We start from the raw sequence: 27,636 nt of genomic DNA on the forward strand, positions 1-27,636 counted from the left end.
GGGACTTGTGAAGGGGGTGGGGCCTAAGTTTTGTTCTCTCAAAACCCTTGCGGGTCAGGGCTACATTACACTGTTTTCGCATTTTCTCTTAGCCTCTTAAACATGAGAAATTGAATGTGAAGTCCGGCTTGCAAAAGTGAAAAGGAAAAAAAAACGGAATAATATTTACAAAATGTGTATTATTACTGTTTTTATGTTTTCAGGTTTTGAAATTCTTACATTTAACACTCCCTTATTAAAAAAGGGTAGTGAAATAAGAATATAGAATTATTTAGATGAAAGATTCTGAAAGAATTGATGAAAGCTTCATAGACCAAATATACAAATGAAGTTCCAGGTCAAGAAGTTTTTTTTTATCTTGCCAGAAGTACTGAATATTGTGAAAACATAATATATTCACAATACTGAAGGAAAAGCTTTTTAAAACTTTATTCTTACATGAACTTACACTTCTCTACAACCCGCCGTATTCATGATGCAACTACAAAACTGGAAGAAAGTAGTTACAGAAATGCAACTCTTTTGGCTAAAACTTTGATTTCGTGTGACTGGATGTCTGTGATAGGAATGTAATGAGTTAAAGTGGAGATTTTTTTTTGAAATTCCTGCACCTGACAGTGAGTGTTCAGTAGAGTTTAATAAATCGCATGCGTCATATACAGTACAGCTACTATGTAAGTAGATGAGTGGGCTAGCTATGACTCAGATTCTGCTCTTGACCCATAAAATCCCGATTAACTTGAATTCAATCTGAAATGGCCTGTGGACCAAAACCTCAAAAACCACTTTTAGAGAAAACAAAAATGGCATCATTTTAAGTCTTTTTAACACTTTATTGAAATACAGAAACAGCTTCATTAGAGTAGATAAATGTAAACTGTAGTTCAACAAGGCCTATAAATGACATTCAGCATGTTGCATCATAACAATAGAATAATTGTAAATAAGAATTCGTTGGGCCAGACTAGCTCATTTGATTTTTAGTAGTTCATTGATCCGTAAAACACTCATCAAGCCGTTTCTTGATGGAAGCTAGGGTATGTTCAAAAACATGGCTGGATAACTTGTTTCAGACTACCACAACCTTTTGTGTAAAAGAGCGCCTTCTGTTCTCAGTTTTTAATGAACTTCCCCTTACTTTAAACTTGTATCCTGTGGTTTATGATTCAATGTTGATTTTGAAGAAGTCCGCTGTGGTGACTTTGTCAATGCTTTTGAGGTTTTTGAACACCTAAATTAAATCCCCTCATAATGTTCTCTCTACAAGACTTAAAAGATTCAGTTGTTTTAGGAAGTCACTGTAGGATTTTTAAATGGGTCCGGGAATGTACTGTATTGTATGCTCTTCTCTAGACTGGTTACAGAAGAGCAGCATTTTTCGTATCATGGTGTAAATAATATTCTGAATAAGGTCCCAGTGGAACATTGTACAATACTTACAGAAAAATCAAAATAATAAACGAACTTTCAATTGTAAACTTTTGAGCTCAATACAGAAATACTGTAAATATTTGGAATACTAGAAAACTATTAAAACTGTACTGATTTGGCTTCACCTAATAACAATAAGAAATATAAGTGACAAAGCTTTTCTAATTAAAATAAATTCATTAAAATCTTAGAGCTTAGTATTTGGGAAGTAAAATCTTATTTAACTGTTATGTACAGCATACAGTAACAGTAAAAAAATACAAACTATTATTTGGGTTATAAATTCTAATTTTAGACCCTATGTAAATATCACTGCAAACAAAAGTCCTTTACCAATTCCCCAGACTGCTCTGACCAATGGGCATTACTGTTTCAGATTTACTTTGGAAAAATGCTGACATTCAGACAAGCCATGTCAGAGAAGCAGATAACACACTTTCCTTCAAAGTAATCTGTCTGCAGCTTTCTAATGGTAGGAATTCTGATTTTTCTAACAGATAAGTCAGTATTGTACTGACAGGAATGTTGTATTTAGCCACTTCAGTTTCAGTTCCAATCTAACAGGAAATGTAATTGAACCCTGTCCTGACAGAACCATGTTTAATAGCCTTTGTCTTCAATAATGTCTAGTAATACCTTTCCTAGCACTAACTGTACCTGATGCTCTTGAATTATAAATAAGCCCTGACGAGAATCTGCTCTTCATTTTCATTCTGACAGTAGACTCACAACATTGTCCGCACAGCAAAGTATTGCATAAATGAAAGCTTTCTTGCTGAAAATGTCATTTGGAAACTCTTTGGGTGCCCCAAGAGGCTACTTTCCATTAGGCCATGTATTGAAAAAGGCTCAAGTGAGCTATGATCCCTTGCTTCACATGCAACAGCTACTCTCAAAGGTTATTGGGGTCCTGTAAGGGTGTATGCTAGTCAAGAGATGTTGCCTGTCCTTCACAGAACTAGGAGAACAAAGCTCTACTGTTGCTTTTGGTCTGGACTACAATCTCAAAAGTGGTGGACGACTGTGTTTGAAGGTGTTTGCTCCAGGTCTCTTCAGGGAGTTTCAGGGATGAGTCAATTGACATTTCAAACTAATTATATAAAGGAATACCAATAGCGCTCTTTAATATTTTAAACATCCCTGAATTCATAAACAAAAATAATTGCTCAATGATTATTGTCTGTGAGGTTCATCAAAAGTCTCTTGATTAGCACAGAAATCAATTTTTGTTTCAATCACACGAGTAGTCAGTGTTCTAAGAAAGGCTTCCTTTTCTTGATCAGGAGGACTCCCACCTCCTGGTTTTTATTACAGCTGAGCTCTTTACTTAAACCAATCCTTAACTGAACCACAACTTTGCTGGTTTAGAAACTTTGCAAGTTTTTTTTCCTATTCAAGGGCTGGAGATACTAAGGTGTTTCAGAAACGCAGTAGTTAAATGCAATAGTCTCATATGTGTTTATAAACTGAAAACAACAATTTCGATTAAACCTGTACTATTATTAGGTAATAATAAAGCACATTTAAGACATTGTCTTTAATAGCAGCGTCTCAAGAGAAAAACCAGCAGGTACATGGGGTGCCCGGAGCAGGATTAGGTACCTCTATTCTAATACATTCACATTCATGAAAGCAGGTATTGATAGTCGATGGTATTGGGACACTCCTTCAACACCTTCATTGTTCAGAAAGCAATGCTGGACTTTCCACCAGGGGGTGCCAACACACGTTTTGATGATTGTGGGGGACTGGAGCTACTTCCAGCCACATCACCTGGTCAAACAGTAAAAGAAAGAGCAGCGTGAAATAACGTTTTAAAAGATGTAACACTGTGTGGTAGATTTGATTATTTTTTTGCTAACTGTCTCATTCATTTCAAGTGTTGAAGCAGAGGAGATATCTCTTACATCCACAATTTCATTGGCTCATTTTACAGTATAAAAAAGTGGTCAGCTCAGATACCACAATTTAAACGTATACAAAAACCCGGCTGTCGACTATTCCGGTAGTGGGCTGTATGTGTTCTACAATTCTTGAATAATACAGTAACTCATTATACTGTAGCAAGTGGTCTTATCTATAATAATTTAAGATGGGGTCAGTCATGTCTACATTTCCACAAGCACGTTTATAAAAATGTTTGAGGAAACTATTCTTTTAAATAATTTTGGGATTCCTTGCATTTGTACTTTGATTTGGGGCAACTTTACCCCAAAGATGAAGGCTTTCTACTTATGTATTAGGTCGTAAATATACAGAAATAAGGACCAACCTTGGGGGTTCAAGGTTCAGATCTTTCTTGGATTTGAGCAAGAAATGCAGGAGGCTGTAGTGTAGCAAGTTCAATAAAATGTTTCTCAGAAACTCAAAAGGTCTCGCGGCCTAATCATTCTGTGAAGAGAACACAAGCACCTGCAAATGTGAATGTGGCTTTGTGTAGGTCTCTCCCTGCATGTCTGGGACTCTTATTCTGTGAAGTCACTGAGATAACCTCCCCATCATAAGGGTCTCTCTCTACAGCCTTGGGCAGTGCCACCTGAAAGTCAAGGAAAAACGCAAGTGGTTAAGTTAACTGAAATTCAATTTACTCTATTTTAGCAACAACAAGAAAAGCATGACCTGTAAACAAAATGTAGATTCACAAGTAACTCTGCTCACTGAAAGAAGGCGGATCAAAAAGGTCTCTGTATGAAATAGAGGAAAGCAAATCAATTTTAGATGCAGAAAATAACTTTTTTGTTTAGATGACTCATTTGCATTTCTAGCCAAACGGAATTATTAAATGACACAGTAATGCCAAACTAAGAGGTTTGTATCTATAGTATCTGCAGTCGATATTTGAATATTTGTATGCAATATCCTTGTAAGCCTTACTCCTGAATCTGATTTGAGAGTCCATTAAATGTATTAGCCACTGTTACTCTAACAATCTGTTATACTGTAAGTAAAAAGTACTGGACCTCCAGTTATTGGCAAAATGCCTCATTTTCTGTTTTTTTAATTTTGGCCACGAGTTAATTCTGATGGAAATGAAGGATTGAAAGTACCTGTGCCCAAGTTAACTCTTCAGTGAAAGAGATTTGCTGCTGAACTCTGTATCATTACTTCTCCTTATTCCCTGCGATCCAATTTTGTCAGATTATGTCTGATTTTTGAGTTCTCTTGTTACGTCTGGTCTCCCTTGGTACAGTACTTCATTAAAAGAGAAGATTAGGTTTTGTGTCTTGGCTTCCATTCACTTCCATCCAGAAGGTCTTTGGATCTGTCTGCTTTCCTTCTTTTCTCTTCCCTCTGTCTCTTTGCATTCTGAATTAATGAAGGCCGCACCACTACTCAAGCAGCTTTCTTATGACTCTCCACTCTTTCTCACACTAAATCTTGCCAAACCAAGGCTCCTGTTCATCATTATACATCTGTCCTCTTCTAACTTGCCAGCAGCTAGTATATCACATGCAACTCACAACTGAAGCTGAGCTGGTGTGATCCTACCCAGTAACTCAATGGGAGACCTTCCTGGGAAAAACTAAGTTTGCTGCCGGAAGAAGTGTTAATGAGGCCAGTAGGGGGTGCTCACCGTGCTGCCTGTGTGGTCCTAATGCCCTAGTATAGTGACCTAGGGACACTGTACTGTAAAAAGGTGCCGTCCTTTAGATGAGAATTAAAAAGTGTCATTAAAAATCCCAGGGTGTTTCTTGAAAAGAGTAGAAATGTTACCACAGTGTCCTGGCCAATTTTCCCATTGGCCTTTACCAGCCTTGGCCTGCTAATAATTCCTATTTATGAAATGGCATCATCACTCTGTTTTTCTTCTCCTCACTGATAGCTGGTGTGTGGTGAGTGTACTGTGAACACTATAGCAGACGTTGCGTCATTGAGGCATGGGCTACACATTGGTGGTGGAAGGGGGTACTCATTATCTGTGATTAAAAGTGGAGTGTCCAGAAATGTGCTATAAAAGTATACAAATTAATATTTCTAGCTCGGTTTTGTTTGAACTTTAAATGTTATTCTCGATTCCACTTTCTCTTACTCTTATCAAGATAAATCTCCTTCCCTGGTGCTAGCTTTTTGTTTGGGTCTGGATAATATTTCCAAAACCTGTTCTTTTTGTCACTACAGATTCTTCTTAGTCTTTAGTTGAGGCACTGCGTCTGTCTAGACAGCAGTACAGTAACTCTCTCCTGGCAGGCCTGCCTGCTTCAACCATCTGTTCTCTTCAGGACAAACAATTTTGTGGTTCATATCTCTGTTTATTTCTCTTATGGAGATCCTACAGAAGGTACTACTAAGGAACCAGGACAGACACTAAATTATGTAATGGACCCAAAAGTTAGGGTGTCACAGCCTGGGAGGGGGGCGGGGGGGTTGATGGCTCACTGCACCTCACGGCCAACACAGGCTGGCACAGTGCAAGCCTGAAGTGAGACTGTCCAGGGATCTGTGCCCAGACTCCAGGAGCAGTGGCTGCCTCGGGTTGAAGGGCAATCCAACAGGATCGCCCAAGATGCAGGAACTGGAAAGCACAGGGAACAGGGAGAGCTTTGTTCCAGGTTGCAGTGCAGGGAGGAGTGGTCTGGCACCAAAGCCAATCGAGACAGTCATCCACAATTCGCGTCTGTCCCGAGCTGAAACGAGTGCATGCTCCTTGGGGAGTCTTTTCCTTCAGACCAGACCATTGCGGGCAGTCGGGGTGGAGACGAGCCACAGACCGGGCTGAGAGAGCTGCCTGTTGAGATCTGGGTCCATGGCAGGGTCCCGACTTTCAAATCACGGACAGCAGCCTGGAGAAGCCCTGGGCAGCACAGCAGCGGGCAGACTCCCAGACAGAGGGCAAGAGAATGGGAAACCAAGAAAAGGACGGACTCCGCTGGGAAGCCAGAAGGTGGCTCAGGAGTACAGTGTGAAGAACGTCAATCCCGCGTTAAATACCCCAGAGCACCTGCTGCCATGAGGATTCGCACAACAGTCAGGTGCTGTGCATTAGCTGTCTACATGGCAGTCAAGGCAGAGTGGAGGCGTGGCCACCGGCCACTAGAACTGCGACACTGTGATGCAGCGGGAGCAGTGCCACAGAGGGGCAGTGTTGAACCAGCCCACTGTTATCACTGCTGCTGGTGTCATTGTATTTCGCACAACTGCATTTTCTGTTACAATCGGTCTTTCTTTTCTTTGCATTGTTTCTCGCACTTTGCAAGTTCCTTTCCAGCACTATATAAATAACTGCTGATTTGTTTTCTGGTCTCAAAATGTGCTTTATGCAAGTACAAGGCATTATGGCAAATCTACATGAATAATAAAATGATTCGGAAGACTGGATCCATGAGGAACTTTCAAAAACAAAACTGTCAAAATGTATTTTCCTGTGTCACTCAAGAACTATTTTTCTCTTAATTTGATCTTCTTATCTATTCAAGTCAATATTATTCCTTTAGATGGAAAACAGGTAGAAAAGAAAGACAGAAAAAAAGGGAAGAATGAACAATCTACAATGTTATTTTTAAAGCAAAAAATATATTTTTAGAAATAAAACCTCTCAGACAATTGATGGAATTTTCTCATTTTCCTTTAAACTGTATGTCTCTTGAGAATGCTCTCAGACCCAAGTGCTCTGATCTAATTTTAGAAGGGAACATCAGTAGAAACACAACGATTTTCACTGCAATGAAACACGTATTAGTTAATGAACTGGTGGTGAAATCGCAGAATTAACGGCCACAGACAGAATACAGATCACAGAGAACGAGCGCTGCTGTGAACTGATAACAATCCACATGTATCACAGATAGCAACCCCTACCTCCGTACGAATGAGCAGAAATTCTGATAAGATCATAAAAGCATGCCCTGGGTCTCACCTGGTCTCTCTGTTTCACACGTTTGTAGACATAGTCAGGGAAGGGCCTGCAAGGAATGAACTTCCCTTCTCCACGGACAGCCTGCAAGACCCCATGCTCATAGACCACCTTCCCCCTGGAGACTGTCACCACTGGCAGTCCATGGCACACCATGCCTTCAAAGATGTTATAATCCACTGCATGGTGATGGGTTTTTGCAGAAATCGTCCTGAAAATGGAAATCTATTTGGACGCATATCAGTTTTGATGTTCTATCAATATTATTCTGAATGGGAAAAATATATTTAAAAGCAAACTGTACAGTACATACATATAAACAGTACAAACAGAAAAAAATTACATTAACCTTATCTGCTGATGAAGAAGTTCGTTCTTAGATTTTAAATGTTTAGAACCCACAAATCTATTGAATTCACACCCATAAATTGTTTCTTTATTGCTCATACTATGATACTATATGATTCTGTAAAAGGAAATCATAAGGATGCCCTGCATTGTACTGGAGTCCTGAATTGAACGAAGCAAGTTAGAAATCATAAAGATTGGTCACGAACAACAATCGCCTGCAAAATTATAGAAAGACAAAGATTTCTATAGTGTGTTGAGGTTTGAGGTTGAAATATACTGGGGCATTAAAACCACAACAGCTATTGGAACCAATAACATCTTTTGTGTTTTTAATGCCTTCAATATACTCTCCTTTATTTTAATACTGCATGCTTGGGACAAGACATCTTCTGTTAAATCTTCATAGCAGAAAATAAAATTTCAATCTGAATTCAAGAGAATGGATGTTAACCCTAGTGTCTGGCTAAAGTCCACTCTTGTTGTGTATAGTTTGACCTTCCTAACAATCCTATTAATTCAAAGGGGAAAACATTATCTCTGTTCTCCACTTGAGCTGTTGTGTAGTGGGGCTACTAGGGCATAAAGTCTACCAAACATCACCCAGATGGGCGCTGCACTTCAGTGATAGATGAGCTGGGTCTTCTGTAAGTCAACACCTTTGAGATTCTTTGGAATGAAAAGCATGGTACTGTATAAATGGGAGGAATTAATTAGCAGCAGTAGTAACCCATAATTATTTTTTTGCATCAAACTATTGTTTTGCATCATGAACTCATATTCAAAATTTTAAAACTTTCCATGGATTTTAAAGGCCTACAGATGTCCATAAACATTCTGATATGTTCTAGCAAACTGCTGAAATCACTAAAATATAATTTTCCCAGAGGATCAATAAACCTTTCTGATGTTCCATCAGCTGTTCCAAGGTTAAATGTATTTTTCAGATTTGTTTAAGAATATAGGATTCATTTACATACAGTAATGACACAATAATTTTAAAAAACTTTAAATTGCTCCATACAATATATTGTCCATCATCTCATCTTAAAAGCTTCTGCAGCAGCAATCATTTGAATTAAATATATAAACATATGCTATGTATATTTATATACTCTTATATATGATAAATATACAGTAATGTAAAAAATATATACTGAATATATAATATTCAGCCACTTTAGCCTGTTTGGTTGTTCATAGCTAATTGATCCAATGATCTCATTCAACAGTCTCCTGAAATAAATCAGAATACCAGCTTTAACAATATGGCTGTGTAGCTTGTTCTAGGCATAAAAGTCCCTTCTTTATGTCCGTATTAAATGATCAGGTCCCTGAATATTCTAATTAATTACATTTTCTTAATATTATGCAGTATATTTGTAATGTAATAGGTTTATTTTATCCTGAAAAGAGAAGAAAGAAAACAGAATGTTTCGGCTACCCACCTGAACTACTTCAACATATTTTTAATGTATTTAATATGTATATTAATCATGTCTTTGCAAAATCTGGTTGGCTTTCTCATTTCTGATGTGGTACAGCAGCAAAGCTGTTTTGTGTACAGCAGAATTGTGCTTTGAACTCTTAAGTCTATAAATTGAAAGATTTACAGACTTAATCTGTATTACAGATTAACTTGTAATACACTGACACTTCAAATCCATCCCAAACATGTTTGACAGATTAAGGTACAGTAGGTAAAAACCCTGAAAAAGTCAGTTGGCAGTTAAATGGTTGGGTGTTTTTTTTAAAACTAATTATTTTCTTACCATTCCTAACAAAACACCAATGATAATAAATAACTCCAACTATTATATTCTATCAGGAACCTTTCCAAAAGGCATAAACAAATTTATTTCAGGAAGACTAATATAGCAATTGTGCAAAAGGTTGTTTCAGTCCAGTTATTGTTTAAAAGACTTAAAAGGAAAAATAAACGGCGATGGGAAAAATTGCATACAAATTCAAAATAAATGGTAATTGACTCAAAGAATTCATTATAACTTTAATTAAACTGGCTGTAATCCTTGCTGTAGGTATACTGTAAGAATGCAATGATAACATTCGCTACTAAAACTAAAAAGCCTGACAGACATCCAGTTTTTACCTCAAACCACAGATACTGGCAAAAAATTGAATTAGGTGAGGCTGAGTAATAGAAAAAGAACACTCGTTATTGCCAGAACACACATAAAAAATTCACAAAATATTCAAATGGAATGCCTGTAAGCCATGCTTACACAAGAACTCAAATCATATTAATGATAACTTGATTTGCTTTGAGTTTTCCAGGTTTCTTGCTCCCTGCTATGCATCAGCAATTTCTCCTTTGCCTTCAGGGATCTAGCCCAGATTCTATAGGAAAACAAGCAGCGCAGCCTGTATTACATAAATCGGGTTCGTTAACTTCCAACACTCAGAACAGCTTTTTTTTGCATTGTTTGCAATGGTTGCAATACAAAAAAAAAACATTACCAAAATTACCAAATTTGACTGAACTGTTCTGTTTGCATGTGTGTACTGTACGTGAGGTAAATAGCTTAAAGGAATGGTTAGAATTGGACGGCACTTGCCTTGTTTCTGTCATGAGCTTTGGACACTTTGTCAACATTCATTACTGCATGTCAAACAAAGAGATCATAAATATTTTAAAATCTCTGCTAGAATGTAATGCGAAAGTAAGTCTATACTGACAGGTCAGAAACATTTAATGATTTTCCTGTCACTGTTGACTCAGAGTGGCAACATATTTTTCACCTGATGTCACATGGGATGAACAAATATTTTTTAATATTTTTTATGAACTTATTCCCTAATCATTTCATGTTCTTTCACTTCCTATAAATCCATTCCGACCTCGCACTGCCTCACTGGGCTGCTGACAAATGTCAAACCTGTCAAAGCATTAGATTCACTCTCTCCTTTATGAGAGAAAACTGAACAAACATGCAAAGCAAAGCAAGAAGTTTAGTGATCTGAATTAAAGTGAATCCTGTAAAATAAAAATCTGAATTGGTGTTGTGTTTGTGTTAGGTTAGCATAAGCAACAATACAACCAAGTGAGCCCAACATAGAAACATCTTGTTCATATTCTGCAAGTATGCCTCATACACATGAGCATAAAAACAGAAAGTGTTTTCTTAAACATATGACTCCAAGCTGTCATTATACTATTATAAATAATTAAAAATGTCATTTATTAATAAATCATGCAGAGGCTAACCACATATGTGAATCTTTTTTCTTTTTCTTGGATTACACTGACAGGAATAACCAGATAGGAATTAAAGCTTCTTGCATTAATCCGAAAAATCATAATTTAAACGTATTTACAGAAATGGTATTTTGCTTTAAATCAACCTTTATATATCCTGAATCCAGTCCCAATCACCATTAGACACAGCAGTGAGCAGTGCTGCATTATTCAAGCTGTGGGCACCCTCTACTGTTTAGCATTTAAATAACTTTATTTAGTCTTCTTCTGTGCAATGAAATGATGTGTTCCGCAGATTTTGCATGTATTTTGGGTTTTAGTGTACTCTACTGTGAATGTCTAGACCGACTATCAATTTTAAAATATTAAGATAAGCAGGACAAACTCTCTGCTCTAATAATGTTTTAGACTCTGTCTATCTTTAAGCAAACAAAAATCGTCATTACAACTTCACTTGGTTTTGCATTAACATTAAGTAGCTGAGTACATCCCAAGTGAAAGGAAGTCTTCTTTCCTAATCAAACAATCAAGAACTGAATTTATCAGTTAGTATGTAAGTATGTTAGTAAGCATGAAGTAGCCTATTAAGGCAAAAATTAGAAAAATGTAAACACACATTTACACAACAACTAGAAATACTACAATTACGAACAAATTGTTCACTCAAAGAAGGTCCAAAGTTCAGCCATGTTGTACATACACTTGAACACATTATTTGAAACATAAAATATTGTGATTGACCAATAAGTATTTAAAATAAGAGCTTAAGGCCTAATCCAACCCACTCAGTATTGTAGTGTCAAGATAGAAAATCCAATTAAATATTCAACAAAATTTCTTCTTAAATTTAGTCAAAACAAAATGATTTGAAAAAAACAGCATATTACCTTTTAGCAGCTGGGTCCCACACCACCACATCAGCATCAGAGCCTTTGGCAATTCTGCCTTTTCTGGGATAAAGGTTAAAAATCTTTGCTGCATTGGTGCTGGTGACAGCTACAAATCGGTTTTCATCCATTTTACCAGCATGCTGAGGAAAGAAATGAAACACAGTATATGGGGAGTTTGAACATCTTTGAATTCTTATTACATTGCAATGGACTACTGCACAAAAGGTCAGTGTTTCAAAGATATGCAGTTACAGTTGGAGGTCTTTACGTTTTGCTGTCTAAAAACAATTTTAAACTATGCGTCCAGTCTGTTGAGGTATTTCAATTTAATGCTAGTAAGTACTTTCAGTGTGGCACAGAAATCATCCTGAACATTTTAAAAAACTAATATGCCATACAGTATGCTTTTACTGTATATTAATGGTGTTATCTTCAGCATTTTTTATTTCTTTAACTAAAATATATTAAGCTAGTTGTAATCAACAATGATACTGTATAAGGAAAAACTTTTTTTTATTTTTAACAGAAAGTTACATTTTTAAAAACAAAGGTTCCTTTTGAACTGTCAATTGACTTTCTGATTTAATTCCACACCATTTAAAGAAGAATTAAAAAATATCACTTTTCTAAATATAATAAAATACTATTCTAAACATCCATAAATTCAGAAAGGGCAAACCGTTTTGTGCACTTTATTTTAGCATACTTGTTATTTTCAACATTCTAGTATTACTCTATGAAGGCATTTCTTGAGTTAATCTCACTGGAATGTGTTTTTAGGGTCTACTTACTGTACATAAAGAAAGCTTTCTCTATCAAGTCTGAGCACTAGAAATAGCTCTCTGTCTTAAATCTACCACCAAAGCTTGATTCTTTGAAAAGAGTCCATTTTGCTGAAATGACCATTTTAAGGGGAAAAAGGCTGTTGTATGTCTTTGCTTTAAATGAACAAAAATCAGGTTTTAAAATAAATCATTGTCCCCTTCTGGGAGCACTGACTTGTAAAAGATTTAAATTTGTCCTGTATGTGAAATGGGAGGATTGGAATTCACCAAATAGTCAGCTCTTCCTGTTTCTACACTGTTAACAAATACAGTATGTACCATTTACATTTAAAAATAACTCTTTAACTCTTCTCTAAATGTAAAATTAATTAAAGTGATACCGTTAATTATAGTTTGCTACATATTGCACTTCATCGTGTTTTTAAGCAAACTTTGAGCAAAAACTCTTTATTTTTATGTTTATTCTTTATAATGTAATGTGATGCTAACAATACCATTCATCAGTCCAGCTTTCTTGACCAGTCTGCTTTCAAAGATATTTATTTCTTTTGAATTCACCCTAACAAATACTCTGATCTTTCACAGTATATTGTAAGATCTAGTTTATCTTGGTTTATATCTAATACTGTGAATGTCCTATGACATTCTCCTCACACTTGAGTTGAAGTAATTCAGTTTTCAAATGAACACAGCAAGTCAGGGGGACCTGGGATTTCACCTTCTCTTCCCCACATGCTTTCCTGCACAGGACATACCTGTACAAAAAGCAGCCAAGCCCACTACTCCAGAAAGCCACAGGAGACTTCAACACTCCTAGGAGTAGCATTTTCCAGTATAAAACCTGCTACAAAACCTATGAATCTACAGTAGGACTTAAATTATATGAAATAATTTTTTAACCACCAGTGTGGAAGCCACATTTGAGGAAGTTTAGCTTCTCCAACATTTAAAGTACTGTATTATGGTAATTATTTAATAAAATAATGGATACTCCTTTTAACAAAAGAAGATCACTAAATAAATGTAAGAAAACTACCTTGTTGCATATTCAGTAACCGATTATAACTAAACTTTTATATATACATTATACAAACCTTCCCCTTTTTTAAAATAGTTTACCAGTTAATTTACTTTTCACAGAATGCAACTGGGTAACAACAAAGTCTGAATATTCTGCTCTTCTTGTTTTTCCTAAACCTTATTTTCCTTGAACATTCCTTGATGTGTGTCCTAGGCCATGCCGGCATGAATTAAGACCCCTTTTACTACGGTGAAAAAGAGAATGATGTATTTGACAGGAAATGCTGTACAGTATGCTATTTTGCTGCCTTTAGGGTTAGGTGTAGTAGCTTTTCCTATTTATTCATTCATTCACATTTTGCAGATTAGAAAAGGGCATATTGCATTACTATAACATTTTGCAGATTAGAAAAGGGCATATTGCATTACTATATCTTTTAAATAGACTTCTTTAACTCAATATTAGAAAGGATGATGACCACCAAGTTACTTTCTTCCTATTCTAAATCATAATAATTCCTAACGTCATTTCCTCCTCCATTACATCTTCAACTTTATTGCCACCCCTTGGTTGACCCCTCCCTCTGAACGGGAGTCACAGCCTCCTTGTTTAGGGCCATGGGCTTGGCACTCAACCTAATGGATTAAGCCAAATCTCGCTATACCTAAATACTCAATAAACTCATGTAATTATTGGGTGTTTTTTGTAAAACAAAGCCGGCATATAGGAGAAAGTTTGAGGTTGCATTTTAGCTTCAAGGCTATTTAAGCTACTTAGTACAATAAGAAAGTAATGTTCCCAGAAAACTGTTGATGTACAACAGAGCCTTCATTGCTGACATTTTGAGAAATCTGTTTGCAGCTCTCTAGTCAGAGTAATTTTAATGAAAAACAAAAGAAACTAAAGCAGGAAAAATCTAAGTCAATCAGTATCTGAAAATATTTCTCCCCTTCATGTTAATTTGCATTGATAGCATTGCTCAGGTTGCAAGACACTTAGAAAGATAAAATACTGCATATTTAACTGATGAATATGACTAAATTTCCACAATGACAATGTGCCTTACACATCCCCTTAACCACTTCCCTTTTTCTGTTCTCAAAAAAGCAGTTCACAAAAGGACTAACACTACCTCAAATACAGTCACGCGACATATGAAAACACCTCAATCTGTCAGACTACTGAAATAACATTTTACCATTAACCCTTAAAAGTAGGAAGGATCTTCACAAAGGGAATGAATGTGCCTTGCTGCTCTGAAGAACCATTGTTTAATAATACACTCTTAGAAGGGAGTATTATTAATAATTATATTATTACTCTTAGAATAGCATTGACAGAATTTAAAAATCTGAAGTGTTATTTCTGGGGCAAATACATCTTACCACGCCATTTTCCCATATAACGGACATACGGTCTTCCACCCCGTTCACTCCGTTGGGGATTTTGGTGAAGTCATCTTTTCCCAGTGCTTTCTGGCAGATATTGAAGGTGCAGTTGTCTGTGCCAGTCACACTTAGGTCATCGCTATAAGAGAAAGGAACAACAGGTCCTTCACACATTCAAAAAACGAAACTGCAGGAATCATTTTACTTGCAGAAAATCAAAATAACTGTGATGTAGCCGCAATTGTGTATAAAGAGTTTGTTCAAAGAAGAAGTACCATAGGGTAAAAGGATATACCACAAATGAATTATGTTGAAACAGATTCCAGAAAGTCACACCAGCCCTATTTACTGTAGGAGCCAATATTAGAAGATACTCAGGATATTCAGCAAACATTGTCCGGACAATCTCAGACTCTCTAGCCACTTTTCTCCACCAGCACTGAAACCTTAACTGTTGGCAACTTTCACAAGCTGTCATGATAACGTTTACATAGTGGGGAGAGCAGAAAGCATAAAAGGATACATTTCACTGAGGTTAATTGGTTTCAAATATATTTAAAATATCTGAAAAAAGGTGTTACACCTGTAACCTGTAAGGTTGGGGACCTTCACACCTCAGAAACTGCTCCAGTAAAATTGGGAGCATTGTTAGTGTTGAACCATCGTTTGAATCTGGATGTTGTTGTGCAGATGCTTTCTCAAGATAAACATGTTTATAGACATGCTGGTATAAGAAAAAAATGATAGGGTAGACTAATGATCTCAAGTGAAAAGTAAACAGAAAAACTGTTTTTGATGCAGAGCCTTCTTCAGCAGGCTTCTTTTCAGCCAGGTATTAAGCACTAGTTGTTCATTTCATGATCTAGTCTAGCATGTATGAAACAGTACTTCTAATGCGAGCAACAGCTACTTTATATGGTTTTTCTAAAAGTCAGGACTGATTGTTAGCATTGTTGATTCATAACTCAGTTACTCAGCACACAAATTCCTGTTAAAGGTGGGGTGAAAAACGCCACCGTTCCGGAGTCAAGATGTAAGCATGTCAGCCCCTAACTTGGCGAGGAGGTCCATGAGGTATCCGGGTGTAGTCGGATCCGGTCTCAGTGGAGGGCCCATAACAAAGCCCGCTGCATGAGCCCAGTCCCTGTTCCAGTAATGAGTGCCATCTGTGCCCAGGCCTGCAGCGATTGGCTCTCCAAACACGATCCTTCCTGTCAAACATGACACAGCACAGCCTTCATCATCAGCAGTTGAAAAAAAAAGAGGAACAACTTTTTCATCCAATTGCAATAGGAAGGTTTTTTTTTTTTAGCTTTGTTAATATTTGAAACCTTAATTTTCAGAGAGTCATTTCAGACCTTCGATAGAGCAAATGCAAGCTCCTCTAATGAATCCTCTCCATCAGTTAGGCCTACACAGTTAACTGATTCTCACCCTCAATATGATTATGTGAGGGATCACAAAGCCTGAGAAATTAGGCACTGCATGAAAATGTTCAATAAAAGTGGTTGAAAATAGAAACCTGTTAACCTGTTATAGTACTGGCGTAATGTTCTATTTATTAAACATCTCAATCACAATTCAGCCCATTTATTTCACCTCATTAGTTTAATCCAGCTGTTTCATGAAAGAAGCCAGTGTATGAGAACACCATGGCTATTCCAGACTCCCATAACGCTTAGTGTAATAAATGCCTCCTGTTCTCCTTTATAAATGCACTTCACCATAGTTTCCAGTTGTGTCCTCTGGTTTGCATCTCACTTTTGGTTCTGAAGAAGTCCAACGATAGACTTCGTCACTGTCTTTCAGTGTTAAATTAATTTTAAATACACAAACGAGATCTCCACATTGTCTTCTCTGTTCAAAACTTTTAAACTTAAAAAATTCTGCGTCTTTACCTTGTCAGAATAGGGTATTCCTTTCACCCCAGGAATATATATCGGGTGGTTCTCCTCTAGACTGATTCCAGAGTATTAAAAACTTTGTTGTAATATCTTGACCAAAATTGTACACAATGTTCTAAACAAAGTCTAACTAGGAAAATAAGTACATATTAATAGCATGAATAATTCATATCTTGTCACTAGCCTCTGCCAGTAGGCACGAGTATATCATTTTTATGCCATTTTCTGAGGGCACTGTGCACAGATTCTCTCTGTCTCTAACATAAGGTACAGCCCACATTCCCCTAGACTGTCAGACAGCAGAGGATGCCTAAGAAATAGGCAGCAGAAATCAGCAGATGTAGTGGGCAAACAGACCAGACAAAGATAAAACTCCATGAATGATGTACAAAACAGCATGAATGCAGTTAAACTGTCAATACGGCTCTAAGGTTCATAAGGGGAAAGCATGGTGGCAGAGTGGTTAGCACTGCTGCCTTGTAGGCCTGGAGACTGGGGTTCAGTTACTGGACTGCATGGAGTTTGTACAGTATGTTCTCCCTGCATTCACATCCAGTAGGTTTCCTCCAGGTGCTCCAGTTTCCACCCACAGTCCAAAGACATACTGGTAGGTTAACTGGTGTGAGTGTGTGTGTCTGTGTGTGCCCTGCGATGGACTTGTCTTCATCGTGGATAGGCTCTGGCTCCCCTTACAAAAAACTGTAACAGATTCCTCTAGAACAATATGCAGTGTCCATTATTTTTTTAAGCAGTCTGAAATTTGCCACATAAATCATCTCATTACACCTGCTCCAGCACTGGACCATGGCTGAGGAATGAGTTTAGCCAAATGAGCTGATAACTCTTTCTGTTTGCACAGTGTAATAGCTCAGGTTTTTACAGTTTGATTGACCCAACGGAATTCAAGATTCTTCTGCATTTCAGCCTTGATTATCCGCACAGAATCTTTCAACCACACCACTACAGCCTGCAGTGAACTATGTCGTCTGTGACAGACTAAGAAATGATTATCTGTTTTTCAGCTTCACCTTGAATAGCCAGATGGCCCATTGAAAGTAATCAATACTATAACGACATAAATACCAACAATTACTTTAAACTGTGCTGCTTCCAGCTGTTTCTAAGCTAGTACTGATTACTGGCAGTGGGCTATCCAGCGATTTAAGTTGAAGGTGAGTATAAATCTGGATATTGTATATTGTTCTTAATGAAAAATAAGGTAATTGTTCTGATTTAACTAAATGTATCAACCCCTTAAAGAATGTTGTTAACTCTACAGGCACTAGTCCCTGTCAAATTTTGTCCCGTCTGTCGCTCCTTCAAGTTCTTGTAAAGACCTTTACCTTGTCTGCGCGCATTAGCAACCACTTTCGCAGCGGACTTGCTCATCACATGAACCACATACAGGGGGCAGTTGACCGAGTGTGCGATGGTAATGGCCCGTTGTGTGGCTTCAGCCTCCACCTCCTCAGGGCGGCACAGCTCGTGTCCTTCTGGGCCTCTGATGCCCAGTGCCAGCATCTTCTTGGCCTCCTAAAATAATAAGGATACATTTTATATACAGCATTTAAAGGTGACTTCTCAAACCTGCAATGGCAAAAATGAAAAACAAATTCACAAGATAAACACAATGGAAATACACAATGAGAGGAAACAGTAGATTGGGGTACTGAATACAGTTGGAGAAAGAGGGGCACAGTAACAGAACCAGGTAAGTAAAGGCCCTTCTAAGAAGGTTTTAAGTCTAGATTTGAAAGGGTTTAGGGAAGGTGTCTCTCTGACAATTAAAATTGAAAATGCACATTTTAAAGAAAAGACACATTTACCACAGGGACACAAACTGAGTACTGTCAACCTGGAATTCACAACGGCTTGTTATTTTTTGTTACTGCTTTTGCACACAAAACTGAGTGTGTGCAGCATGAGGCTAAACAAGTAATGAGAGTCTAGAGGTCAATCATTTCTGGTATGATCTTGATTGCCAGCAACTGCTTCATCCACATAAAACTGAGGTACATTTTTACAGACTAAAGAAAACAAGCAAAACAATATGCATACTGATCTCACTAAGATGTGCAATGAATATATAGTGTATACAAGCAACAAATAGCTAATATTCTGCTTCAGGATATGATATGATGTATTAATTTAATGTTGCAAATTACCCACAAGGAAAGCAAATGCAAGAATTTTACATAAAGTATAACTTGTCCTAGTTACTGTAATTTTTGTCTGCCTAAAATCTTTAAGTTCAAAATAGATGTATATTTTTACTATTACACTTTTGGTTCCCCCTAGTGTTGAGCATACTGTATTACTGGTATTGCTTTAGCCATTAACCAGACGAAATACTTGCAGATGTGGGACAACTCCACGTTAAGCAGATTGCATACAGTATATAGTACATTACATAGGGTTTCATGCCATCCATATCTCATACAGGGTGCCAAATGACAATTCATTGATGGTAAATTAAAAAAAAAAACTTAAATATATGTTGATATTTTGACCGTCACGTTTTTACTACAATTACTATATAATGCTGCAGTCTGGACCTGGCTAAAATTCAAAGAGCATATTGTGTGTTTTTGACAAAAAGGCAGATATTTTGGACAAAATGGCAGCCGTTAAGAAATTTGTTAGATGTTCGCTCATTTCAGTTCTTTTTGGTGAGCTGAATATGTTTTTGCTTAACATAAAGACCATGCTACAGTATGTGTGCTCCGAGTGCGTGGATATACAGTACTGTAAACTACGTCGTACCGCGATTAGCAATTCTTGCGAGATACTGTAACACAAATGTAAATCGAGAACTGTGCCGCTTAAAACCAATAGATGGCAGTTACTGGCGGAGATGTATTAATTCATTATTAATTATTAATCATTTTGATGAAATAGGTATTAAGAAAATGTTTTCTCTGACAACCGACGGTGCCTCTACCATGGTTGGAAAACAGGGGATTCGTAAACGACATTGTGCATCACATTGGCCACCCCACGGTAATATTTCATTGTATTAGTCATCAGGAAAATCCCTGTGTGAAGTTACTGAATGATAAGCTTAATAAAGTGATGACTACAGAAGAGAAAACAGTTAATTTTCTTGTTGCGCTCTCTGCCTTGACACAGGCAGTTCCCAACTCTGCAAGGAGCCTGTGATGGGAGAGCTCAGCAAGGGAAAGCAAGGGCAGGGATCACAGTAAATGGCACGACCTGCACATTAATTTTAAATACAATTATATTTTAATATTTTTATTTATAACAATGTACAGTAAGTAGCGCTATTGTTGAAGTAAAAAAAAAGTATTAATGGCACGCAAATCTGTAAAAAAAAAAAGTGTATGAGCTAACGCTTGGCACGCACCTTCTGAAGAGCCTACAACCCCTGGTCTAGAGTTTCGAGTTCCCTCAAATTCTCTCCACCTCTTTCTCTTCCCTGACCTCAGGTTGGCAGCATCACCTCAACCCTCACTGCACTGTCAGAGAGGACCCCTGGCCACACTATCCCTTGTGCCTTCCGACTCTTATCAATTTACTCGCTCATCTCCTTGAATTCCCCTCCTTTTTCAGTCCCCTGAGGGCCTGAGCTCCCAGTGCCTCTCGAAGTGACTGTCTTCGAGTCAGGGGATTCCTTCTGCTAATCTCCTCTTCCTCCCACCCTCTAAGGGCTCAGCTCCCGGTTGTGAAGCAGTGCCCCTAGATGCGACTCTCTCCCAGTCAGCTTTGCTCCCATGCTGATCCCAGTAGGAGTATCTTGTTAGCCTGGAACCTTCCTTCCGTCTTCACCCCTAAGGGCTTAGTGCCCAGTCACGAGGCAGCGCCTCTCAGTGAGTCAGGGGCGTGCATGTTTTTGGGCATCCTTTTGCATCTGATACAGCTGATCCTCAAAGACCACGATCGCTCATTCTGGAGTTCCCCGTGCAGTCTGGGAGCCCATTCCCTGTACTCTATTAGCCTAGGCTTCTCGCGTGAAATACACAGTTGAAAGAAACACATACATAGTTGAAAAATTGGATAGTGCTGACTGGAACCTATAAACTTGGAATTTTTATTTATCAGACAGTAGGTAGAAGTCAAAATGTTCATCCTTCAAGTGGTTTCTAAATCACACTTTTTGCATCTCACAATAAAACAGAAAAAAAAAACTTATAACTGAATGCATAAAAAACCTATACATCTGAATGGTAACGTGTTGCAGTTCCGAGTATGCATTTGAAATATATCCAGTCACTGCTCACTACTGCTTACTGTCACTACTGTAACAACAAAGCCTCAAAACCTGTAGTTCAATCTAGAACTGTGATCGGTGGCATTCAATGTTTTGACACCTGTTTGGAATTAGACCACCTACTGTTCTAGACTTTAACTTGGCGACTGAGTTCTTTTAATGACATACAGTACCATGTTGCTTCAAGAATTAACACAACTATAAATAGTCCAAATTGTAGGGGACTCACATGGATATTATATACATTTAATCTCCATGCTTTTTCCCAGAATTCTAAAATGATCATTACACTCTTTATAAGGTCTGAAATTTTCAGTGGAAGAATGCTTCTAATCCTTATTCGTAATAAATGGACCATTATTATGTATTTATTCTGAGCAAGACTAACCAGTCTAGAAATAGCAACCTCACTGCAGCACATGGCACATCCTCAGCATAAAAGACCATCATATAAACAAGCATGCAAAATAATGTGCACACTTCTTGTCTGATGTCAATCGGTCCTAATGCAATCAATGAATTCACTACATAAGTTGATCTAGTCTGATGAATTCCTCTTGTGCTGAAGACAGAGTCTATCTTTGACAGTTTCTCTTTTGCCTTGCTAAGTGCCAATTCATTTTCAGGAAAAAGCATATGCTGCTATTTTACACTATTGCATTAAACAAGTTTATTAAGTATGATGATGGTTATATACAGTGTGTTATGTGATGCAAGCAAAATAAAGACATTGCTGAAGGACTATTTATAGCAGAAACCTGAGCAACACAGTTACAAAAATTATTTACTTTTACTCCTGACTGTTTTTCCTCTTTTGGAATATACTGCGGTTTTATTACCATAACAGAAAATATTCATTATTATATCCACTCACAAAATGATGAGAAGAGTTAAGATACCAGGAAAGAGAAAATCGTTTATATGGTACATGTCTTATGTTAAACTTGTAAATTTCCATCATGACTGGTTTCCATGAAAAGTCTTCATCAAAGGGTTAATTTTGAGTATTCATGGTTTGATTAAAAAATATTTAATAAATACATCATTTGTATTCCAGGTTACGATAGGAACAAAGGAAACTGCTTACCTCTGCTATCAGATCTCCATTTTCTGCATGCACCTGAGCAATGGCTCCAAGCTCTTTACATTGTGAAAAAGCAGCATAAAGTTCATGATCAGACAGCATGAACACATCCTTATAGGCCATAAACATTTTGAACGAATTGATGCCTTTTTCTTGGACCAGTGTCTCCATTTCCTTTTTAACCTATGGTGAAATACAAATAAAACTGGTGTAGTTCTTATATAGGAAATTGATTTTTTTCAACCTAAAGCAAACACCTTTACAGCCACCATAGACATTAGACTCATGCTCAACTCTAATGTGATTACACTTTAGTTGTTTTAGCTTGAGTTTATTTTTTCATACTTTTTAAGCTAGGACATATAAATCCTACATTTGTTTCTATAAAAGCACAAGTGTTTAAGTCGGGAAAGGCTAGTCATTCACAGTATATACTAAACCAATAAAAACCAATATAAATATAGCAATAAACTTAATCATTTTGCTTAGCCTAGCTCTAGTCACATTTTCTAGGCATTCAGTTATGTTTGTATGTGTATTAACAAAATCTGTCATACAGTACTGTACATTGCTCCTTAGGCATTACATCATATATTTATTCTAAGGCTAAAACGACTTCAGTACAGCATACAAGTCTGCAGCAATAATGACTTTTCTTAGATAAAATCTATTGGTATATGAAAATAAAAACATTTGCCTTTCGTGAGGCATCTGGAACAAAGTAAGCACTTCTCTGAAATAAACAGAGTAGAGCACAGCTTCAAGGACCAATGAACAGGAAGTTAATATATAGATCACTAGAATGTACAGTATGTCAGTGCTCAAATGTCACAGAACATTCTTGCATATAGGAATTACATATTCAGCTAAACAGAAGGTCTGAGTCTGAGTTTCTGTAATCGTAGCCATTAAGAGGACCTAAATTTTTCAGAAAACAGCTCGTGCTAAAACATTACCCTAACCTAAACATGGCAAGATACAAAGACATTTCAGAAAAAAATCTGGACAGAGTGTTGCACTATCAAGAACAGAATAGTAAAACTGCTTTGTCAAAATCCAGACCAAAATACATGTTTTCTGTCTCCCACACCTGTTGACTAAGATATAGTAATAGTATATAGATATATAATAAATAGATTTATAGATATGCTACAGACTTTGTTAAATCCATTGAAATACCTGTTCACTCCACCATGTGACGGCAACATGAAAGGAGTAGTCACAACAAACTTTGGGATCTGCTAAACTCCTCCACTTGTCATAGGCCTCCAAAAGAGAGGACCCTTTCTGAGGAATGACAAAGTCCAGGATCATTGTAGTGCCTCCAGCCACAGCAGCCTGCAAGCAAAAACACAGCTTCAAATAAGTCACCTGGATTCGTCAGAGGCTCTGATTTTGTTTAACTCCTGGTAGTTTTGACGTTTGATGATTCAATGTCAATCACAATTTTTGCTACAGCTTCCATTACGCAGTTCATTTTTTAAGTGGATGACGGGGCGCTGCGGTGGCTCTGTGGCTAAGGATCTGTGCCTGTGGCTGGAAGGTTGCAGGTTCGTATCCTACTCCCTTGGGCACCCCAACTGCTCCAGGGGCGCCGTATAAATGGCTGACCCTGCGCTCTGACCCCAAGCTTCTCTCCTGTCTGTGGGTCTCATGGAGAGCAAGTTGGGGTATGCGAAAAGACAAATTCCTAATACAAGAAATTGTATATGGCCAATAAAGTGATCTTATCTTATCTCTTAAGGGTGGCACAGTTGTGCAGTGGTTAACATTGCTGCCTCCCAGTGTTGGAGCCCTGGGTTCAATTCCAGACCTGGGGTGCTATCAGCATGGAGTCCATGTGTTCTTCCTGTGTTTGCGTGGGTTTACTCTGGATGCTCTGGTTTCCTTCCACGGCCCAAAGAAACATTATGATAGGTTAAGTGGTTTCTGAAAGGACTGGCCCTGGTGTGCGTGTGTGCGTGCCTGTGTGTCTGCCCTGTGATGGACAGGCGTCTTGCCCAGGGTGAAGTCTGCCTTGTCCCAGTGCTTGCTGGGATAGGCTCTGGCATCCCTTTAAAGCAGAAGAGAATAAAGCAGATAGAAAATATATGGATAGTGTCTGTTTCAGACACAGTAAGTGAACAATCAGCACTAAACACAGACTCGTTTACATTTTTCCAATGTAGAAGCTTATCAAAGAATCAATAAAAACTATTTTCAATTTACATAATTAAATTAACTTTGCTTGTCTTATACACTAAGAAGCATTACAGATTCAATAAACTCTATTAGTTCCAGTACTCATTTGTTGTATTTTCAATACTTAAATACCGTACGGTTGGCTCTAAAATAATTAAATAAGCACCTAATGAATGGTACATTAAGAAGTTATATTTATAATTGTTGCTTTCTCCTTGACCTGCAAATACAAAACATGGTACAGCTCAAGTTTTTTACCCTTATGGGTGTTTCACATTGTTCCAATAGTGAGACAAGGATTAATCACAGTTTGTCTATAACTTGTTACGTTACTATATACTGTATATTTTCAGAGGATTGAAGTCCAGACGCTTAGGCAGAGGAGAGTGCAACCAAATTCCCTTTAAGGGCTACTGATTTTCAACTTTTTCTTAACTGACAAGACAATGTACTACATTTGGATGTATTATATTCACTGGAAAATACAGATTTAAACAAAAATAAGAATTAAGCTATATGTGACAAAGGAATAAATGTTGATTTAAATTATGGAAATGTATGAACTATAAGGTTCATTTTTGAATATCCGATTTAGGACAACAATAAATTTAAAACGTTGAGTATCAACAAGGTAAATTTACTTTTTGTTGTTCTCTAAGTGTCATATTGGCATATATTTACAGTTCTGTCTAAAGGCTGGTGACGTTCAGTTGCGATTTTATAGTCATCAGTGAAATACTTTGACCAACACTAACATGGGGACAAGCACAAGTTAACACATATCAAATGGCCTTTCTCTTTATTGAATGCAGAAAACTGTAAGGGCCTTTATTCCAGCTTTTTTCCAAGTTTTTCATTTTGATGTTTTGTCTGGACAGCTAAATGACATACTATTTTAGCCATTAGCATTTAGTAGCCCAAATTTCAATTTTCTTACTAATCTATAAGTCTTTTAATCAGTTATCTTCATTTATCACATATATCATGAGGATATAACCACAGACAAAAGGTCATTATTTGCATTGTTCAGCCTGTTCAGCGATCTGAACCACACTTTCACAGTTGAGTATTCTCTGAGCCATGGTATCTATTTTTGCATCTATTCTTACTGTTACAGTTTTAACATTTTTAATTATTAAACATTAGCCTTTTATCAACCTATTTTGAGGGTTTTTTCTGAAATATATGCCAACATGATTTTTTTTCTAAACTAGCTACTTGAATAGCTCTTGCAAAACCTTGACAACTAACATCGGGAAACAATTATCAAGGATTCTGCAAGCACAGGAACAAAAACCTGCTGTAATGAGATTTTAAAGCTTTGGGTGAATGACATGCCATACAGTGTGTGGCACACAGCCTGTAAGTCTACAATCATCGACAGAGAAACCTGATCTGTAACGTGGTACAGCCCATCCCTCTGTCTGATGCCTGTGATGAATGTCACATGATGTTTAGTGATTGAAAGGTGCAGCTGAAACCTATTCACAGTATGGTCAATAACTGATGATTCAGTCATTTCTAGCTGGTCTTTGGGTGAACCATGAAGTTGCGTTCAACTGGTCAAAATGAATCCTGGACAGTGAGATTTCAAGATATGTTCCGTTTCTGAAATCCAAACAGCTGGGTTGTTTGGGAATAAATGTCTGCTAACCTATCAGAAAATACATGTCCATGTTTGAGATATGTTCATGTCTGATCAATGTGCAGTGTGCCAAAAAAAAGAGAGGCAGTGTTCTAGGAAAGGAGAAGGAATTAAATAACAAATCATTAGTGAAGTACAGTATAATAAATACTTCCAAGTTCAACATCTGAGAGACTTCACAAACACTGAAATGTACCACTGGTGAACTCTGAAACCCTCCAGCAGCATCTCTGAAGTATGTATAGTTCTGTTAGCACATTTCTTTTAAATATATTACTTACTGTACATCTCTCCAAGGTTACTTCAAACATTAATTTCTTCTTTTTAAAGGCTGTGTGTATTACCCTTCTGTTTTTTGAAAGCTACGGCAAGATTGTCCTATCTTAAAATGTTCAAATCATTTCATACAGAAATATGACCCTTCTGAGTAAAATGGAGGAATAAAAAACTGAGGGACACTATAAAAAGTAAGATGAATCTAATCTGGGGGTGATTCAGGGTATTACAACGGCCTCAGAAAAACGCTGTCAAAAACCAGCATATGTTCTGCCTTTGAATCAGTGAAAATGGAGTCAGTGGGAAGCAGGCTTTGTCACTGAAAAACAAATGTAAAAAAAAGTTATTGAGCTTCATTGTTTTGCGGTTAGTATTTTGCTTTAGCTGACTATAAATGATGCCTTCAGATTTGTATTCATGGTACACAAAAAATAAAATAACTTGCCAAGTATGAAGCTCTTTTTTCTTGTTTGGTGAGTAGAACACAACAACAACAACAACAACAACAACAATAATAATAATACCTTTGTTCCAATGTAGAAATCGTCTACTGCTTGGGTGCCCATAAAAACAAATTCCATATGAGTGTGGGTATCAATTCCTCCCGGTATTACAAGTTTGTCTTTAGCGTCGATCACTTTTACTCCATCCGGTATTTGCAGGTTTAAACCAACTTCTTTAATTATACCGTCTTCAATGTAGACGTCATTGATTTGAGAACAATCCTCATTGACAATTTTCCCCCCCTTTATAAGAATTTTATTTTGACTTCCCATTTTGGTTGTAAAATCAAGAGTCCAAAAAAATACCTTCTAATATCAGAAATATATACGGATATATTTTCGGCGTTTTAGGAATCGCTTAAATTATGATCGATTTATGCAGTCCTCTTGGTAGCGTCGCTTGATTAAGCAAAAAGAAAACTATTTTTACTTCACTTTACAAAAGCGTGCATGGATTTATAATCCAGACAGCTAACTAAAACCAAAGCAAATAATACTTATTTTATTTTTTTTAATTACAATTCAATTTTGTGTTCTACAAATAATTACTTAACAGCATACAGCCAAGATAACCGCGGCACTCGTTCTTTATCTCAGTACGGTATTTTTTTAATTCCAGGTAGGTCCATTTAGGTGCTAGGAGTAATGTGCAATACCTTGATACCCTGGAGCTGTCTTTAAAAATTCTGGCTGACCTCGATTATGTAAAGAGTCCACAGCGACCAAAAACCTTGAAATACTCCGATCTGCCAAGTTCCAACTATCCGCCCCCTGTCAAGAGGTGGATCATTATCAACGCAGGGGTAAAGTTAGCTTGAAGTTCAAAAACAATTTTGGCACGCCTGTAGCGCTTCCACGAAACCTCTTAGAGTTACGAAAACACT

At 37.3% G+C, this 27,636-nt stretch overlaps 1 protein-coding gene across 4 annotated transcripts; it reads right to left on the minus strand.

The window, feature by feature from the left end:
- Nucleotides 1–2,991: 2,991 nt before the first annotated feature.
- On the minus strand, nucleotides 2,992–27,614 carry dpys (dihydropyrimidinase). Of its 4 annotated transcripts, XM_088600914.1 has the most exons (11): nucleotides 26,774–26,909; nucleotides 26,255–26,568; nucleotides 23,327–23,485; nucleotides 22,151–22,330; nucleotides 18,179–18,368; nucleotides 15,986–16,142; nucleotides 14,929–15,070; nucleotides 11,735–11,877; nucleotides 7,286–7,493; nucleotides 3,844–3,967; nucleotides 2,992–3,204 (listed from the first exon to the last, which is right to left on the minus strand). In XM_088600914.1, exons 2-11 carry the CDS (start codon nucleotides 26,282–26,284, stop codon nucleotides 3,116–3,118), a joined length of 1,422 nt encoding a protein of 473 aa, XP_088457040.1. In that variant the 5' UTR covers nucleotides 26,285–26,568; nucleotides 26,774–26,909; the 3' UTR covers nucleotides 2,992–3,115. The 4 variants fall into 4 exon arrangements, 3 of the variants coding, with proteins under 3 accessions (XP_088457040.1, XP_088457039.1, XP_088457042.1); XM_088600913.1 differs by lacking the exon at nucleotides 26,255–26,568 and having other exon boundaries at nucleotides 26,774–27,596; XR_015925651.1 differs by lacking the exons at nucleotides 2,992–3,204; nucleotides 26,255–26,568 and having other exon boundaries at nucleotides 7,286–7,507; nucleotides 26,774–27,610.
- Between the last annotated feature and the right edge of the window lie 22 nt (nucleotides 27,615–27,636).

This window comes from Lepisosteus platostomus, chromosome 12, assembly GCF_059453375.1.
Source record: "Lepisosteus platostomus isolate fLepPlt1 chromosome 12, fLepPlt1.hap1, whole genome shotgun sequence".
Classification (NCBI taxonomy): domain Eukaryota; kingdom Metazoa; phylum Chordata; class Actinopteri; order Semionotiformes; family Lepisosteidae; genus Lepisosteus; species Lepisosteus platostomus.

Bases quoted from the DNA above. Each gene is read 5' to 3' on its own strand.
- dpys (XM_088600913.1), bottom strand. From the start codon at position 27,025: ATGGGAAGTCAAAATAAAATTCTTATAAAGGGGGGGAAAATTGTCAAT. The intron at 23,486-26,773 runs GTATTATTATTA...TTTTGCTTGCAG, and splicing joins ATTTCTACATTGGAACAAAG to GCTGCTGTGGCTGGAGGCAC. The intron at 11,878-14,928 runs GTAAGATGTATT...TTCTTTCCTCAG, and splicing joins TTATATGGGAAAATGGCGTG to CATGCTGGTAAAATGGATGA.